Below are 19493 nucleotides of genomic sequence, written 5' to 3' on the forward strand. Positions count from 1 at the left end.
AATTGCAGCTATTAAAATTTAAATGCCAAGATAAAAAAAAATTGGTCTACATGAATAAAAAATAAAACTAAAAAAATCTATTGAATGAATGCATGAATGAATGAATAAATAAAGAGGCTCATAACTGATATATTGTACTACATGCACATAACTATGACTCTTATTTGACAAAAACTCAAAATCATTTCTACCATTATGCAATGTCCTGTAGAATGTATTCCAAGTCAGTTAAAAACAGATGGTTCAGTAAATTCAACAACACATTTTATGATTATGATATTAAATAAAATGCTAAAAACTGTCTGTCTGTCCATAAGTGAACTGAAAAATTGCCATTATGAGTGAAGATTTCAAATCATCTCGACCATGATGGAATGTACTGTAGAATTTCTTCCAAGTCATATGGTAACAGTAAAACATGTCCAGATGATCTACAATAAATACTGCAAGATATTTTATGATTATGATATTCAATTCCTCCCAAATTGTGATTACACTGATTCAAGACTGAGGAAATTATACATAATTCCCCATTATTATTATTACGCCTTTGAAAACCCAATAATAACAGCACTTAAGAGCTGAACATCCCCTTAAAATACAAGCGAAACTCATGCGATACCCATATCAGGCTGTTTCTGAAAGCCTCAGGCTGACAGATTTGTTAAAGGCTGTTTAGGTGTATCAGCGTGTGTCTCTCACCTGGAATGTCTGAGCTCCCTCTCCACGGGCTATATGACACGAAGAGTTCAGCTCTATTTGGCCCTGAGGTTTCCGGATCACATCACTCTGAGAGCAAAACAAAGGCAGATATCATCAGCGCTATAACTCTAAACTTCCTTCCCTCACACCGTCTCTCAAATACCGCCGCAGAGTTGTGGAAAAGCCTACTCACCGGTGACTTATAGTACAAGATCTCCCCGTTCCTCAGAATGAACCAGCGCCTCTTCCAAGCTTTCACCTGACTGCCCATTTTCAGCAAGTAACCCGTCTTTTCTAGAGTCTCCTATATTGAAAGGCACATACAAAACCGTTAAACATGGACGATCTGGCTTACTTCTAACTCTATGGCTAGGACTGCAGTGAATGGGAATGCTAACTGATAGCTTTCTGATAGTATTACAAACCTTCTTGGACTAAAACTAAAATGTAAGAATAGACTGAATAATAGTTACAGATATTATCTGAAGAACCTCTGTACTAAAAAATGTGCATTCTTGCTATTAACAAATCATTAACTATGACTTTTGCCTCAATAAACTCCTAATTTTCTGCTTATTAATAGTTAGTCAGGTAATTATTAAGTTTAGGTATTGATTAGGGATGTAGAATATAGTCATGTAGAATATGTGCTTTATAAGAACTAATAAACAGCCAATATGTTACTAACAGGCATGCTAATGTGAAAACTGGTCCTTATACTAAAGTGTTACCGAAAAACAGTAAAAACTCTTTGTTTTCTAGTAAAAATATTTATATTTCAAATAAATGCTGTTCTTTTGAACTTTCTATTCATTAAAAAATCTTGAAAAAACACTTAATATTACAAAAATATTAAACAGCACAACTGTTTCCAACTGTTTTGACCATTACAAAAACAAAACAAGGATGTTAGAATGATTTCTGAAGGATCATGCCATGTGACACTGAAGACTGGAGTAATAGCTGATTAAAAAAATAAAAATAAATCAGCTTTGCCATTAAAGGAATAAATTACATTTTAAAATTTATTTAAATAAAAACAATCATTTTAAATTGCAATAACATTTCACAATATAATTTTTGAATGGTCAAGTAGATTCGAAGACAAATATAGCGACGGTTCAAATGAGGAGTTCAGAAACGTACCGGTCCGACACTCTCACACGAGTAGGACGAGGTCCGTTGCACCTTGTGCTCAGGCTCTGAGCAGTCACTGTCCAGTGAGTACGCATCTGGAGGAATGGCATAGTCGCTCTCTGAACTGATGGAGGACATAGACACACCTGCGGGACAAAAGACACGTCCAAGAGATGAACCTGGATCTTTGAGAGTTTTTACACACTTTTATTATTATTAAACAGTTGAATAAAAAAGATTTTGCCCAAGAGTGTATTATTTTATAGAATTCCTCACCTCTTTTGACAGCGCGTGGGCTGCCTGGGGTACTGCCCTTCTTATCTGGCACCAATGTGGATGTGTGCAGGCTGGCCAATGAGCTGCTGTCGTCTTCTGAACCCGAGTCATCATCAGGGAGAGGGACACTGCTGATCTGAGTTGCTTTCTGAAAGAGCAGAGGCACGTTGTGGGAAGGATGAGAAAGACACTACATTTTGTATTATTTTACAGATTTCTCTCAGTCCTTGTTATGCCACATTTGTAAGCTTAGAATTAGTTAAGTCTCATACTAATGATGTAGTCTTACCCCTTTGAGTGTGGAGTACACAGGCACACTGATGTTCTTATAAATGAGGTGGGTGAAGGGGCCAGTTGTGAAGTGTTGAGGTTGGGTGGAAACTGGAGAAATAAACCAACAACACATGGGCACTTGCATAAAGTTGTAAAAAGTCATAGGGCCTGGGTGGGCAATTTAATATAATTTCATAAGGCCTTTCCATTTACAGATACCAGTGAAATAACCAAATATGGTGTCCGTACATTTAATTAGCTTATTGTTTATTCAATTAAAATTTATTTTCTTTTTTATAGCAGGTAAACTATTCAAAAGTTTCGGTCTGCAAAATCTAAATATTTTTTAAAGGAATCTACATTTACTTGATCAGAAATACAGTACAAACTGTATGATTGTGAAGTTAAAATAACTGTTTTCAACTATATAATATTTTAATTTATTCTTGTCTGAATTTTCAGCAGTCTTCAGTGTCACATGATCCTTCAGAAATCATTCTGATGTGATGATTTGGTGCTCAAGAAATTTCTTATTATCAATGTTGAAAACAAGATTGAACAGGATTTATTTGAAATAGAAATATTTTGTTACATAATAAATTGTATTTATTTACTGACACTTTTGATTAATTTTCAGTAATTTTGTGTTGTTTATAATTACTTATGGATCATTTAATAAAACTCACAAAAGCATTTTTTTATTATTTTTTTTTTAGCTGAGCAAGAGTAGAATTCTTTTTTATTTTTTTATGCCTGAAAATTCCAATTTTATAATTTCCCAATATTTCCAGGTTTTTCATGACTATAGCAACCCTATATAATTCTAACAGGTTAAGAACCAAAAAAATCTGGACATTTAAATATCCCAGAGCACAACTCTGTATGGCCATGTACATACTGTAGCTAAATGTGTCACCTTTATTCAGAGCACTTAATCAATTTCTTTATTAATTCACTGGCAAATTGTGACAGCATTCTATCTCCATAATAGTTGCTCCCATCAGCCCTTCTCTGTTTAAGTGCAACCCATACATTATGGTCCAGAGAGGGCATGTCGTTTTAAAAGCAGCAGTTTAAACAAAACACAGTGCCTGTCAATGATGATTAGATACAAATTTCCGGTCGCTAATATTAATTCACTCCAAAACAGCATCTGTGGTTGAAGTGACCCGGTTTAGACTTTTACACAAGATCTGCAACCTGAAATCAACTTTTCAGCCGACCGCTCAGTGGTAACAGTGTGGAAGAGTTAAACGTGGCCATCACTTCCAAAACGTTGTAGTAATTTTGTATCAAAGTGAATATATTATCAGACTTGTGTCTCACTGCAGCATAGAGTACAGTTTTTGTAAGTTTTGCTGTAGAGTTGAGGTGAAATACTCGCTGAGATAATTACACAGTGCTTTTATCCTTTCATCACGGCTGATTGAAAAGCAGGGTTTCCATTCTCAGCCTCTACTCACAGACCAAGTCGTCCTCTAAAAGCCTCTTAGAAGCTTGAATAAATGGAGATCACACCTGCCCAGGTGTGTTCCCCTTAGGTGAGAGGAAGTGACATCAAACAAGTCCTGACTTCAAATTGACAGATCAGAGAGCATCTGTTCATATGGCATTATAACTGTAAGTTGCAAGAAATGCCAGCAAGCTGCTGGTGACAGACATAAACTGAGTGATCCGTGATTGTTACTGATTGGTTGACTGACCTCTCCCAGTAGTCTTGGCTCCAAGACAGGCCTCTGAGACTCTCATTCCTGATTTAGCTACCGCATAGATCCGGCTCTCCTGAAAAACACAAAGAAACATGAAAACAGTGATGTAGATTTATCATACAAAATTTGCCACTATAGTGCTAGGGCGATGTGGGTGGTTGCCAGGGTGTTGCAATGTGGTTGCTAAATATTTTGAGTGTTTTTTTGAGTTTTCTTTTACGTTAAGCTCACCTCACCTTTGGAACTAACACTAACTTAATGGTACTTAAATTGACTGCATCATTAATTCATAAACTAATCAGGAAATAGTTATCTATTATATTAATTATATTCATTACACCTATTATAGTTGTATAAGAAATTACCCTCAAAAGTTTGGGATCGGTAAGATTTTTTAAAAATGTTTTTGAAGTCTCGTCTAAATTTATTTGATCAAAAATATAGTAAAACAGTACTATTGTGAAATATTATTACAATTTAAAATGACTGTTTTCCATATTAATATATTTTAAAATGTAGTTTATTCTTAAAGCTTTTTTTTTTAGCTTAAGTAAAGCTTTTTTTCAGTATCATTCAGTCTTCAGTGTCACATGATTCTTCAAAAATCATTCTAATATGCTGATTTGGAGCTCAAGAAACATTCATTATTACGCTCAATGTGGAAAACAGTTGTGCAGCATAATATTTTTAGTGAAAACCATGATAATTTTTCAGGATTCTGTGATGAAAAGAGAGTTCAAAAGTACAGCATTCATTAAATCTTTAGTAACATTATAAATGTCTTTAATATAATTTTCAAACATTTCAATATGCCCTGGCAAAATAAAAGTAATAATTTTAAAAATCACTAACTTTTAAATAGTATATATGTATACTACTAGTATGTATACTACCATTTGTATACTACATGTATACTAAAATATATCATAAAGTTTTATTCAATTTAAAACAGTCAAAGGTAATAAATAAATGTGTAATACAACTGATTATATATATATATATATATATATTTGTTTTTTTTTTGTTTTTTTTATGAATTATTTTATTTTTATATTTTAACTAAGTTTAATCATGTTAAAAATGTAAAAATGCATTTACATTACAAGCGCTTGTACCAACTTGCTAACTTGTAATAGCAGATCTGTCCTCAACATGCCACACAATTTGAAGTCCAAGCCATTGTATTCTTTTCTGTCTTACCCAAGAAGGAAATCGGTGCAGAGGTGGTGTAGGTGGTTTAAGAGCTTCTGGGTCCAACATTTCAAACTCCTTGGCCAAGCCCTCAAATAAGGCTCCATCAGTGGGCTGGGCTTCCATCTCTGACCCATCCACCACACCCTCCATGCTTTCTGGAGGCCCTTCATCAATGTCCGTCTCCTCTAGCCCATGTGTGGAAACTGTTCCGGGGACCAGACTGTGGCAGGATGGAGAGGTGCAGTTTCCGATATCAATACAGACGTTGACCTGATGGAGGCGTTCTATGCCGGGCTGCGGCTGACTGTGGTGTTTCTTCACAAGCTGGATGCTGTCACGGGGGGTTAGAGGGGTGCGAACTTTGGGCAGGGTCATGCTGGTGCCCAAGGGTAAAGCCAGAGGGAAGGGGCATGACAGAGGGAGGCGTACTAATGGGGGTGAGAGGGACACAGGAGGAGGGCTTTTAGGAGTGGGGGTAGGTGTGTCGAAGCCACCCCGACCAGGAGTCTCATACGCTGAGGAGGATGAGGAAGAGGATGATGAAGAAGAGCGAAGGCGCTGGGAACGAAATTTGCTGTTGAGTTCGTCAGAAGAGTGATCTCTGTCTGAGGCTCCTCCCACTGCTCTCTCACGTGCCACTCCAAAAGAAGGCTCCGCCCCCTCTGCGCTCTCTTTTATTGAGATTGTGTTGTCAACACCATCTTGACTAGACTTATGAGAGTCTCCTTTGTCTTGTAATATGGGAAGTAAAGATGCACTATGAAAAGCAGAATCGCAACCCTCCGTGATTTTCCTTTTGCTATCTGCAATTTGCAACAGATATAAACACAATTTCAGTTAGAAATTATTATGAAAGCTAAAACGTTCAAAAAGTGCAACACAGACCATTTAAACGCTTAAAATAATAAATTATTTTAATTAATAATTTTATTTTTAAATTAAGTAATATTTTGTTATTATTATAATTTTTACATGATTTAATATTACATTATTATATGTTTTAGCGATCCCCCCAAATTTCCCCGAAAAGTGCAACATGGACCTTTTAAAAGCTTAAAATACTGTAAATTAATTTTTTTTTTCAATTATTTAATATTTTATGATTATATGTTTAAGTGATCCCCCAAAATTTAGGCAACCAAAAATATTAGGCCGAAACAGAAAAGGCATTTTTGGCAGGCCAAAATCATTGACGCTTGTACTTAATAATATGTTTAATTGAACAGTGATGTTGAACAGTGAACAGGTAAACATGTCAGCAGTGTGGACTCACTTCACAATGACCAAAAATGATAATACAGTAGAAATGTGTCAAATCTGTTCAGCAAAAATGTCTTTGACTAATAATTTTGGTGCATTACTAATGTGTTTTGGTAATTCCAATTATATTTAAGAATTATTTTGATAAAATCTAGATATACCATGTGAATACTCTAACAACACAGTTGAACTTTTTATGGAATTTATGGAAACTGCAAAAACTGTTTAAATAATTGTTGCTAAAACGGAGTACAATAAATATCAATCATAATCAACTCTACATAATCATAATCAATCATTGTTTTTACAAAGAAATCTTAAAGGTAAAGTATCAAAAACAGTCTGGTTAAAGCTGAGGGCAGAAAATGCTTGCTAAAAGAAACCATTTCTAGCGTAATAAGTGGATTTTAAGTGTAAAATGTGGTCACAAAAATCTGTTTTTACACCATTAGCCAACATTTTTTAAGACTGCTCCATGAGTAAACCTGAAAAAAATATGACGATATACCTGTAGAGTTGGTTATGCGAGATCCTGTCAATCTCCAACCCTCCTCCTGGGCAGGCGGTGTCCCAGGGCAGCTGGGAGGGTGGAGTGGGCTAGAAGGGACCAGATGGGCATCCACCGCTGGAGACATGGGCCTCTCGAGAAGAGCTGACAGAAACACAGTGAGATATATACAAACATAAGTGAAAACAAATGGTAAAAGGAAAGAAAACAGGAAAGAAACTATGTTTACTCTGAAGCTTGTCTTGCAGTATGAGGATCTGCTCAGCCTGCTTCAGGTTTGCCTTCTTTAACTGCTGGTTCTCTGTTTCCATCTACAAGACACAAAAAGATGAGAAAGATTAATGGCACACTCAACAAATGCTTTATCCACAGCACTTCCATGTTTCAACTCACCTCTCGTAACTTAAATGTGACCCAGTCTTTGATTTTGGCAGCTTTTTCTTCAATTATCTTTGCCTCTTGGGCTCGAACCAAGTTCTGCACATAAAGAGAGCAGTTTTGAGAGTTTGATTGATTGATTGATTGATACTTTATTGATCTCCAAGGGGAAATTCAGGTATCCAGTAGCAACATTAAAACAAACAACATAACATTAAAAAAGATTACAGAGGTAATAAAGATACTGTTTTGAGAGTTTAATGAGCACACGTGGCCATCTCTTCCTCTCTGTGAGGACTTTTCTTTACCTGCTTCTCCAGCTGTCCTTCGAGTCTCTTTATGATCATGTCTTTCTCCTGAATTTGACTGTTCAACTCTTTATAACGCCTGTACAGCGAGTTTTCCGATTCACTGGGCTGCACATTTGCAGACTTCAGTTTCTCCTCCATAATGTGGACCTACAATGGCAATCTTGGTTAAATTCTCAAGATAAATGTGTTTTTTATGATTACAATTGTCAGGAAAGAGTTGTCATTTGTGCTGCCATGTCTTATTATTTTATAATTTATAAAATGCATTCTACAATTTGGGACAAAAATACAAAAATATTGACCTTGAATAAAGTGGTGTGGTCTGATAATATTTGCTAGTTATATATTGTTAATGAATTATCAATGAAACTTCTGGCAAACAGGATAACTACTACTTCCTGAGAATGATCCAAATACTGTAAATTATGGAAAATAAACAAAAGGAGGGATAGTGGTACAACAGCCATACCTGTTTTTCAGCGTTCTCTGCCCGCTGGTCGGCCTCAATCACTCTCTGTTCCAACTCCTGCATCTATACAAATAAACAAAACACAGAGATTCATGGATTATTCTTTTTTAGGCTAGGATGTGTGTGTGTGTCTGTCTGTGTGTGTGTGTGTGTGTGTGTGAGAGAGAGAGAGAGATGGTTATATAAACTATGAATGTATGATAAACTATAAGAATAATCTACTGTATATCTGATTTTGAGTGATGTTATCTGTCATGCTTAAATGATTTTGATCATAATCTGGCAATCTGAGGGCATGTTGTACTGGTGCGGGTTTGGGCACGCTCATGCCACAATCCACTGCGGTTATCAACAAGACAGCACTTGGAAAAGGTTTTTAAACATTTAACTGCTAATGGATGAAACTCAATGAAAGAAAAAAAAGAGGTGAAGGGGAAAAAGGCAGTTGGAAGGTGTTCTCATCTATGCGTGGATTATATCTCTTCACACAGAATCACTTTTGCAAATATATAGATTAACATAAGATTATTAGAACTCACACAAACAGAGTTCCTGGCCATGACATGCCTAGCGCTTAATGTTTCATGAGCTCACTGACCCAGTATAAAGGAGGACAAGCATACTAATGGATTCCCACTGTATGTCAGAGCACTTCTTTTGTTTAAAATTCTTTCTCATTCCTCAAGCCAAAAGTACAGGGATTCCCAGGAGGCACCCACTCCATGTGAGCATTCCCGGAGTGTCGGGTCCAAAAAGGAGCCTGTGGGGTCATTGTATGGAGGTGTGACTCTTCACCCAAGGGTCAGCAAATGTACAGAAATTAACAGATGACACGGTGAAAAATATGAACAGGGACATGCTTTCGCTGACACTCCATCAATCCGCATTACTATGGGAATAATGTCCACTCACCCAAGCTCAGCACTGACCTCAGGTTAGCCTTACCCACTCAGCAATGATTCACTGAGCATTAAGAGCTATTCAACAACTATGTCGTACAGTTTACTGGTGGTGAGTGGAGAGTGTTGAGCTACTGGCCTCAATAGAGTAACAGTTCAATGACACAGACAGAATGAATTCCAAGATATAGCCTTTAGTCAGATTAGATTACATATTTAAAAACTGAAAGGAGTAAGTAAAAAACTTTTACAATGTATTCAGAAATCTGTTGTTACCTATATTTCTATAGCGCTTTATACAATACAGTTTCAAAGTAGCTTTACAGGGATAAACAGGAAAAGACTGATTTAATTTTGCAACACAGAGATCAATTCTGCTGTAAAACGTAAATAGCTCAAAGAAATGGCTTAATATTGATCCTAAGTTTAAGACCAATGCTAAGACACAACACATTGTCCAGATTCAACAGAAGGCTGTGGATGGACTGACAGTCGACTGGGATGACAGGACACAGGTTAAACAGGTGGGGGCAGATCAGCTGCTCAGGCATCGAACCACCAGGCATGTGAAACATTTAACAACTGTTCTTCTGTAGTTGCTATTGGAAAATGCAAAGAAGGTTTCCTCCTTGGTTGAACTCCAGAACTTCCTTAACCAGCTGACTTATCCACCTTAGAATATGGAAGCAGAGAATGTGAACTATGCATTAATGACTGTGGAAATCACCAGCATAGCATCCATCTGCTATCGGTCTCTTACTAAAACATAACTTTCTTACAGTATAGCTGAGGTTCAACATCTTTATAAACTAATGAGAATGTAAAAAGTGTGCAGGAGAGTTTATCTTTTTAAATAAGTGTCCATTGTTGAAGAAACATCAAACTACTGCCTGAAAACATAATGATTATACATAATGAACCATATTAGGCACAGACACCAAAAGCCTGAAACAACCAATGGCTCAATAATTAATTAGAGAACTATGCAAGAAGATAAGGGCTAATGAAGAAGGGGTGGTGTATTTAAAAATTGAGCAAAATGATAGAATGGAGATTGGGTGAGTCTGAGAAAGCGAGCTATAGCAAGAAAGTATTATTGCTATAGCAGGCTAATCCTCCTGTCTGGCAGCTCATTAGAAACGAGACAGTTCTACAGAGAGCAAGAAGAACTAGGCCAAATTCAACATGAGGACCAACTTACTGAATCTTCTACATCTACTTCCCCATTTTAAATACAAACACATGTGGCACATAAAGACTGAGTGAAGTCACATCAACACGATCAGAACTGAAGTACAACTACATCTGACACTTTCAACTGAAGTAAATAAAAAGACATTAGTAATTATGTTCAGAATAGAAAACTTGCATAGTGTACAGCTCAATGCATATTTTATGCTTAAATTCTGCCAATGTGAGTGAAACACTATGCATTATGCAACAATACATCTCAAACAGTTGTATGCTGTTGCATGAGGATAGTCACTAATTAAGGGTTTGAGATTCTTTAAAGGGGTCATCGGATGCCCATTTTACACAAGTTTATATGATTCTTTAGGGGCTTAATGAAAAGTCTATAACATACTTTGGTTAAAAATTTTCAACGGTAGTGTAAAAAACACCTTCTTTACCCTGTCAAAATCAGCTCTGTTTTCAACAAGCTGTTTTTTAGTCCATGTTGCTTTAAATGCCAGTGAGCTCTGCTGACTCTGCCCCTCTCTTTTGTGGAGTGACGAGCAGACCATAGATATGTGTAGATTCCCTATTCGACCGCTCCAGATACGTTGACGCATCAGCCATCTCGCATTCACCATAATAATCAATGAATATTCAAAGATATACAAGCGTGTAACTTGCTGTTGTAGACGCACACAGTCAAAGCACTCAAAGATTAGCAGACTGTTCCAAAAATGGCGGATGCATTACGTATCGCAGCCCATAGAAACAGTCGATAATGAGGCGTCTAGGTATAAATATCTATGGAGCATACTAAACTTCAGCTGCGAAACTGGCTAACTAGCACATTATTAGGAAAGGCTATTTGCAAATATTCATAAAAACCCTTATACTCACTTCTTCTGTAGATAAAGCTGGATCACGAATGATTCGGGCGAACATAGATGCATTTATGTAGATCGGCGCATTCCCTTCAAAATGAAAGTAACGTTAATCCTCTGCGGCTCAGATGTCGGGAGTAAATGATGACCTGCTATATTCATTATCAGTGTTGGGAGTAACGCATTACAAGTAACGCGAGTTACGTAATCAGATTACTTTTTCAAGTAACTAGTAAAGTAACGCATTACTTTTTAATTTACAGTTACTTTTTCAAAAAAGTAATGCCAGTTACTTTGTTTTCCCATTTATTGACTGACAAGTCTCCTGTCCCCGTGTTGGGAGAAATCGGAAGTACAGAGGCGTTGTGTGCGCTGTGTGAACATAATATTACTGCAGTTCTTGACTAAATGTGAATGTGCATTAATTCATCCCACTCGCAAAAAAACAGATTTAGCATTCATCAAAATGAATTAAATCAGTGAAATGCAAACTCAGAATATGAGGCAAACCTGCAATAATTAAATATGCTTTGCTGCTGACCTTTGATGATCCAGTTCAACCATACTAATAAGCAAAAATGACTTTAGATAAACTAACAATTGTGCTTCATTGTTTTTTTATTATGTTGAACTTCTGCGTTCTACTGTACAGACATGAATTTACTCTTGCTTCAGCCTGAGGTTTATTCATTACACTTTTTGGTGTGAAAGAGCTTTTACATTTGCTATAAATAGAACTTCTTATATTAAAAACAAACAATAAGCCCTGCTCATATTTAAAAAGTAACGTGAAAGTAATGCAAAAGTAACGTAACGCATTACTTTCCATAAAAAGTAACTAAGTAACGTGATTAGTTACTTTTTTAGGGAGTAACACAATATTGTAATGCATTACTTTTAAAAGTAACTTTCCCCAACACTGTTCATTATTACATCCAACAAATAAACACTTAAATCGCTTAATCGGAGACATCTTGTCTTCCCTTGCTTGCACCGGAGTCGACACAATGATGGACTGATGACAGCTCACTCAGGGCGGATCTAAGGTAAGACAGTCTTGTCAATCAACTATCGTGGGAGGGGCCTGTACAGAACTACATCATTATTCGTGGGAGGGGCCTGTACAGAACTACATAATTATTCGTGGGAGGGGCCTGTACAGAACTACATCATTATTCGTGGGAGGGGCCTGTACAGAACTACATCATTATGACAGAACTCTCAGAACAACCTGATTTGAGAAAGGGGATTTTAAAACAGAGATTTAAAAAAAACAATGGGTGGATTTTTATCATTATAGGATGGATGTGTACACACACTTCCAACACACATTTACATTCAAACAACTTGTAAAGTGAATTTTGCATCCGATGACCCCTTTAAGTTCTTGTGGTGCCATCAGCCAATCAGTGTTGCCATGACATAATTTCCTGCAGCTCCAGCATGACAATGCAGATAATAATTCCATTTGTGCTCTGAGTTCCCAGTAGGAACCAAGTCAGAGTTCCAACTCGGAAACTCAGAGGAACTGCAACAACCCTGACTTCAGAATCCAATATGGTGGCTCAGTGTATCAACAACACTTACGCTACACCTACGTCCTTCTTCATCTACTGGAATGCCACTCTCTCGTGAACGCGCGTACCAGTTAGCGGAAGCTAGAGATTAGAGAATGCCTTTGTTAACAACTCCAGAGCCATGTGGACTACATTTTATGATGGATGGATGCACTTTTTTGGGTTTAAAAATCTCAGATATTACTGTAGCCACACTGTAAGGATATTACTGTAGTCATTAGGAAAAAAAGGGTATTCTATATTCATGGGTATTCTATTAATACAGAAAATGTGCAACATTTTGCACAGTACTATACAGTACTGCACAGTACATTTCACATACTATATTGTTCAGAAACAGTGCGTAGCATGGTAGTATGCTATTCAAACATAGCCTACGAACACTCACACACAATGTTCATCTCATTCTACAACAGGACACACTTTTCAACTAAAGGGCATGTAAACGTGAAAAAATGGAAAAAGTATTCCCTCGTGACAGAATGAGAGATCACACCCCTCACACAATTCTGTGTCAAGACTTTTCTCTGCAAAGTGGGTCAATGTGTAAAACACTCCTAACGCCGCCCAGAGAAGCAGACAAGAAGCATATGAATCTTTCTAAACAAGCACCAGCAGCAAACTCTCAGCACGTTCTTTTGTCCTCTTCAACAAAACAAGCAGAAACCCATGAGACACTGAGCCCCGATATCAAGCGAGAGAGAGAGAGAGGCTGGAAAGAATGGGAGAGCAGGAGAGTGTGGAGGTCAGGGTGAGAAAAAGACTGCTAGAGCGATGACCAAAGAGGGGAGAAACCTGATGGAGGACGCTTGGGAGCCGTCCAAGACTTAATGTCCCTGTGGTCTGCATGTTTGGACAGTAAACACCCTAATGGCACCACCACAGATAGAAAAAAAAAACACAACAACAGACCTACCAAAATTGATTTTGTTGCTTTTGGACTGACTTATCAAGAATCAACATCAAGAAGAGCATATACACACATGGTTTACAGACCGATCTGATAGTGTTTATATGTTCCTCCGTGAAGAGATGTTTAATCCACAGTGTGTTTATTGAGACAAAGCTATGCATGAAAAATGGTTAGAAGGTGTTCTGATTCTTCACTAAACGGTTTTTATGGCTGAAGAGGTTTGGGATTGACTAGCGCAAAACCTCAAAACCCCTAAGGCCTGAAACATACTTTACGCAAATCAGTGAACGCAGATGTTGTTATGTGTTGTTGTATTTTGAAATGAGTTTGATTTCAATTCAGTCAAGTACACTTTGCATTTTCAATGTGGCCACAAGGGACATTACAGTAGGTATTAGTGTAAATGTCTTTTTTACAGTCAGTTTTCTCTTTCAGGTCAACTACTATCATGGCAGATTAAGATTAGCTAGCGCAAACGTAGGGCCTCTTTGAGGTCAACTACAAAAACAGTGAAACAACATCTTAGAAAGAATATTTCTAAGCAAGTTGTTAAAGTCTAAATGTTTATAGTGACTTGAATAATTGGACATTACAGAGTGTCTATTTAGACTAACTCCGCCGACCAGTGTGTGGTATGGTTAGACAACATTGCAAAAGACGCCCATTAAACAGCAGCTTAGGTATGTATTTTTTTGACGCAATTGGCCCGAGTTTGAATCCGCCTTTTGCCGAACACGTTCTTCTCCCTTTTCAAATCACACATCAAATCGGAAAGGAATTTATTTTCAATAAAAATGAAGGAAATAATCAAAAAGGGAAAATAACGTACCTCACGGGTGTTTACTTGATTAAGGTTAGGGTTAGGTGTAGTGATGGCTTTATTGTCCCAAAGCAGCATCCATTTAATAATTTTAATAACTAATTATAATTTACACTCAATACGTTGTTGCATATAATGTTCTACAATAGTGAGGAGCAGATTTGTGCCACTATTTGCACCAAGTAATATAAACAGCATGTACCTATTATTGTAATGCAAATATTCCTATTTTTACATAGCGTAAATAGAATCTATAACTATTTTCACTTAGTGTAAATAACATCTATCACTAAGAAAATACGCTATTTTCACTAAGTGTTAATTGCAGATATTGCACTTATTGTAAATCGCATCTATGCCTATACATTATGATTGAAAGCTCTTTCGCCCCCCTAGAGCAGTTAGGTTTGTTACCTCCATGGAGTATGTTCAAGCAACATCACACATAGCAACCACTTAGAACACCTTAGCAGCCATGTAGTAATGTTCTGCAACCACCCACAACACCCTAACAAAGCGGTCACAAACAACACCAGAAAATGTCAAAAGAAAGTTACTTTTGGTAATCTGGTAATTAATAAACAATTCCTTCCCTTGTTTCTAAAATGCACACACTGACACACACCTGTATATTCGCTCAAGCATTCACACGAGTCAGTGGTTTCCCCCTGACTTTCCTTGCAACGCTGCCTGCCAAGTTTGATGGTTAACCTTTTCTTGCAAGACGAAACACTGAGGTCAATGCAGCGTGACCAAACCATAGAGGAGGAGGGAGAGAAAGAGCAGAGGAGAAACTAAGTAACTTGTTCCACTGTGACTGAGGAAAAAAATACTTTTCTTAAAAGAACTAGATGAGAAAAAGAATCAGCTGATATCACGAATACAAAAAATACCATAGAACAGTGATATATCAGGTGGTAAAACCATGGTACTTTGATATATATATATCATGGTACTGAATGATTACAGTGTTCAAGGAACATGATATTTACATGGCGCAACCAAGGTATTTCAAAGACCATGGTAAATGTCCAATAAAAAAATACAAAGAACCAAGTCCAAAAAATAAAAAGACAGTATTACTTTCTGGAACTTTCTTGTTAGTAAGTTAGGATGATGGGACAGGCTGAAGACTTCATGTGCAAGTCATAAGATGCAACCCTGCAGCATGTTTACTATATTATCAGGCCTTATAAAGCATTCAATGTTCACTGTCAAATAAAATGCCTTTGTTACAGTCTAACTCAAGGGGATTGCTATTTGTTCTGGCTAGATGAACTTAGCGTACATAAGCTGTGCAAAATGTACATAAAATAAACTAATCATATGCGTAACTGGAATGCAGTGGGTGAATTGTAGACCCTGTGTTAAGCATAACACCCCTCATTTACCCTCTCAGCAAGTAGGTGGCGGATGTTTCCCGCTTGTAGACGAAACCTCATCAGCTGCGTCTCCAGGGTGATGCATCTCTTCTGCCAGTCCACACTTCCATTGGGCACTCCTGCCGTGGATACACTCTCCATCACCTCTGCCATCTGTGCCTGTGTGCCAGTCTGCCAACCTGCAGGTAACAGCGATGGAAATTTATCAGACGGAGTGAGAACGCAATTAACTTTTACATGTATGCAAGGCAAATAGAGGACAGGGTTAACAGGTTTGCCTTGAAATCTGCAAAGGAGGCGTGGGACCTTGGACCCGGGCTGGTTTAGAGAAAAAATAAATAAATGAAATGAACCGTCTACTGAAATTAGATTGTCCACTGGACAGTGCAACTAGAAAAAGACTGAAAGACCATCAAAACCAAAGCCAGACATTAATAGTAGTGACCAATGTCCAGCCCAGACCAATTAAATTGCCACTATTTGAAAATACTGACAATAGCTATAAATGTCCTTGTATCAGTTCCAAAATCTACCAACAGTCTTGTCCACAGACAATGAGTATTTTCTGTTTCTAATGCTTCATTTACAGAGTTCCAATACCTTGCCGCAAACAAGCACAACAAAATGAAAACAAGCTGCAACACAATGAAATTAGCACAAAACAACAAAATCATCACAACACAACAGAAACAAGCCACAACACAACGGAAACAATTAAGCCACAACACAACAAAATCAGCACAACACAACAAAAACAAGCCGCAACGCAACAAAATTTGCAATTACAAAACATTTGTTCACAATAACACCAAATTAACTGTGAGCTTTATAGTTGTAATTTCCTTCTTTTTTTAACTCCAAGACACAAATAGGCTTCTATTTGTCACCATTCTGCAGTATATCAGCCATCGGCTACCCTGCTCTCTAAATAATTTGAATGCGTAATGGCCATTAAAAACCCCATATTGGTGGACCATTACTTAATAGTGCAACTGACAGGAACTTTGCTTTAGTGTTTATAGTGTTTCAGCGACTGGAGTTTAATTCCATTAGACAGTCTAATGAAAAAGAGGCCAAAATCTTGGTGATCTAAGACTGACATTTACCATGAGATGAGAACACACAGTTGACATCACAGGTCTGGCGGTAAACTCTCTGGGCCAGGGGTTTCTTTTCACCTCTCTTTCATTGTTTCCCTCCCTTCAAATGAGCTCATTTTTTTGTCACCTTGGTAACCACTGAAAAGCAAACTTGAGTTGTGAGCTCATAGAGATGACACAGTTTAACAAAGGCTACCTTCTTGGTACCTCCCTACATACGCACTATAGACACTAATATACACATGCATATCGTGTGAAGGCCGTAGGGATGGGGTAAGTCCAGCTATGCATGTGCAGACAGTTTAGCCAGCGGCCTAAGCAATCCCTACCCTATATTCAGCCACCTAAATATCCCTGCTCAAGCAATGCCTTCTTAATTACAGGCCCATGGAGAAACAGGATCCTGGCCCACACAATGAAGTCTTTCTGCATGACAGTCCCATTACCAATATGAGGGAGGGGGTCTTTCTCTCTTCCCCTGAAAATGGGATAAAGAATGTGGAGGCTCAATTGGAGACAAGCTCTTGAATATTGGAAAGCACTGATTATTTTTTACCTGTACAAAGCTGACAGGCGACCATTTGTAGCTCATATTTTAAAAATGTGTAACATCTGTGAAGCTAGTGGGTGAAACTAGTTATTTTTGTCATATCTATTAATTTATTCAAAAATACATTGAAAATGCTTTCATACATACAATTTCATGAATACACCTCTTCTATGATGATCAACTTTTAAATATATGTGAATTAAAATCCCTTTTATTATTATTTGAGGGGCATAAAGTCAAAAATGTTGACTTTACAACTGTCTGATGCTACAACTGTCCTGATTTTATAATTAAGAAAAAATAATTTAATTATTCAACCCTGTTAATCTTGGGGGAAAACATTGGGGAAAATATTTTAACACAATTCCATTGCTGCTCATTATATCTTCCAAATCACTGTCATGTGGAGAAACCAAAATGCAAAAACATGCAGAAAAAAACCTAACATAGAAAATTATATGATAGAGAGACTGATGACTGTGCATACGTTTTATAAATAAATCAGATAATCTGATCTTTTTATGACAAGGCAAGATTAGCTCAGGTTGCAAAATGTCATGTGGTGCAACTCCCCAAAAATGTAGTGATATTTATATATAAAAAAAAGTTCATTATTTTTGTACAAATAATTAATTAATTAGTTAAATATATATATATTTAATCATTATTAATCATTATAATGAATACGTCTGAAATGTATTACATTTTACTTGATGGTTACACTGCAAGACAAACTTGAAGATTTTATATAACCAAGAATATAAGGAGTAAATTTCTAAACGATGTGTATTTTAAACTTAAGTTTTTTTTTTGTTTTGTTTTTTTAACATAGACTCTTTTATATCACTGACCCTAGCACAATTTGCACAACTGCTATGACAAAGGCTCTCAGAGTCCTGTGGTGTATCTAATCAAAGCGCCGAGGTGTATGAGCTGTAGATCATCTTGTTAGTGGAGTTTAAATGTAGCCTGTCATAAATACACACTAACCCTGAAGTCTGAAAATGGCTAAATATAACATCTCTATTCAGATGGTGGGAAAAATAAAACTCACAATATGGTAGACAACAAAGTAAAAGAGATCATTTAAAAAAACTCATGTCCCAACAAAATTATGTTTTTGACTGACTACAAAGCCATAACAGTTAACATCTGGACAATATAACGGGCCTTGTAACAGACAATAAAGGAAAGTTAGCTGTGGCGTTGGAAGTGAAACGATAAATGAGACGGACGGACACCAGAAGTCTCCGGCGTAGCAGACATTCAAACTGCAGAGCGGCACAACTGCTCCATGTTGCACTCTACAATTAGCATGGTCGTAACTACAGCCCTGCTGACAAATTACAGAAGCGGCGCACAGAGAGATTCCACTAGCTGACCAAAACGCTATAACTCTCTGTCCAGTTATGTACGGACTTGACTGAAGTCAAAACCTGAGGTTTGGGAAACAGAGCCTGGAATGGCCGTCAGAAAGAGAGGTCAAATTAAGTCAATGTTTCTGCTAGCTCAGCCCACGTCGACTTGTAATAATCCATTTGCCCCTGTAGCCTCTGTGCTAATGTTGTGAGGAACAAGGCATTTTGCACCCTTGCATTGTTTGACGGGGGAAGGGAGGAAGAGAGGAGAAAGAGTACTATACTCTTTCCCCATATGCCTTGAGTTGGACATATTCAAAATGCACAATTTTATAGATAAGATTTATCAAATACTCCCAAACATATTCACAATAATATAAAATTAAAACAATTCAGTTAATATAACAATAACTATCACAAAAGTGTCACCATCATTGTCACATCTGGAGTGTATGAAAGTGTGATAGATCAAACATGTGTTACAGCTTATGGGCTAGTTGGTCAGTTAATTTCCATGAATCAGTTTAAAAAATGTTAAACATAAAACTTAAGTCAGATTTACGTAACCACTCAAAAATGTTCACACAAGTCTCTTCAGTAATACACAGTTATAAAAATAA

General features: G+C 37.1%; 1 protein-coding gene across 1 annotated transcript in view; it reads right to left on the reverse strand.

The window, feature by feature from the left end:
- Positions 1-16018, reverse strand: part of LOC306886236 (pleckstrin homology domain-containing family H member 1-like) — a gene marked incomplete at its 5' end in the record, with an annotated part of 36109 nt that extends 20091 nt beyond the window's left edge. The window contains 13 exons of the mRNA XM_079443186.1: positions 703-789; positions 896-1006; positions 1849-1985; positions 2116-2263; positions 2405-2496; positions 4092-4170; positions 5298-6094; positions 7060-7203; positions 7289-7370; positions 7453-7536; positions 7746-7895; positions 8218-8280; positions 15875-16018. Of these exons, the coding sequence (XP_079299312.1) occupies positions 703-789; positions 896-1006; positions 1849-1985; positions 2116-2263; positions 2405-2496; positions 4092-4170; positions 5298-6094; positions 7060-7203; positions 7289-7370; positions 7453-7536; positions 7746-7895; positions 8218-8280; positions 15875-16018 (2118 nt within the window). The remainder of the gene's footprint in view (positions 1-702; positions 790-895; positions 1007-1848; positions 1986-2115; positions 2264-2404; positions 2497-4091; positions 4171-5297; positions 6095-7059; positions 7204-7288; positions 7371-7452; positions 7537-7745; positions 7896-8217; positions 8281-15874) is intronic.
- Positions 16019-19493: the final 3475 nt, after the last annotated feature.

The sequence above is a fragment of the Barbus barbus genome, assembly GCF_936440315.1.
Source record: "Barbus barbus genome assembly, chromosome: 20".
Taxonomy (NCBI): Eukaryota; Metazoa; Chordata; class Actinopteri; order Cypriniformes; family Cyprinidae; genus Barbus; species Barbus barbus.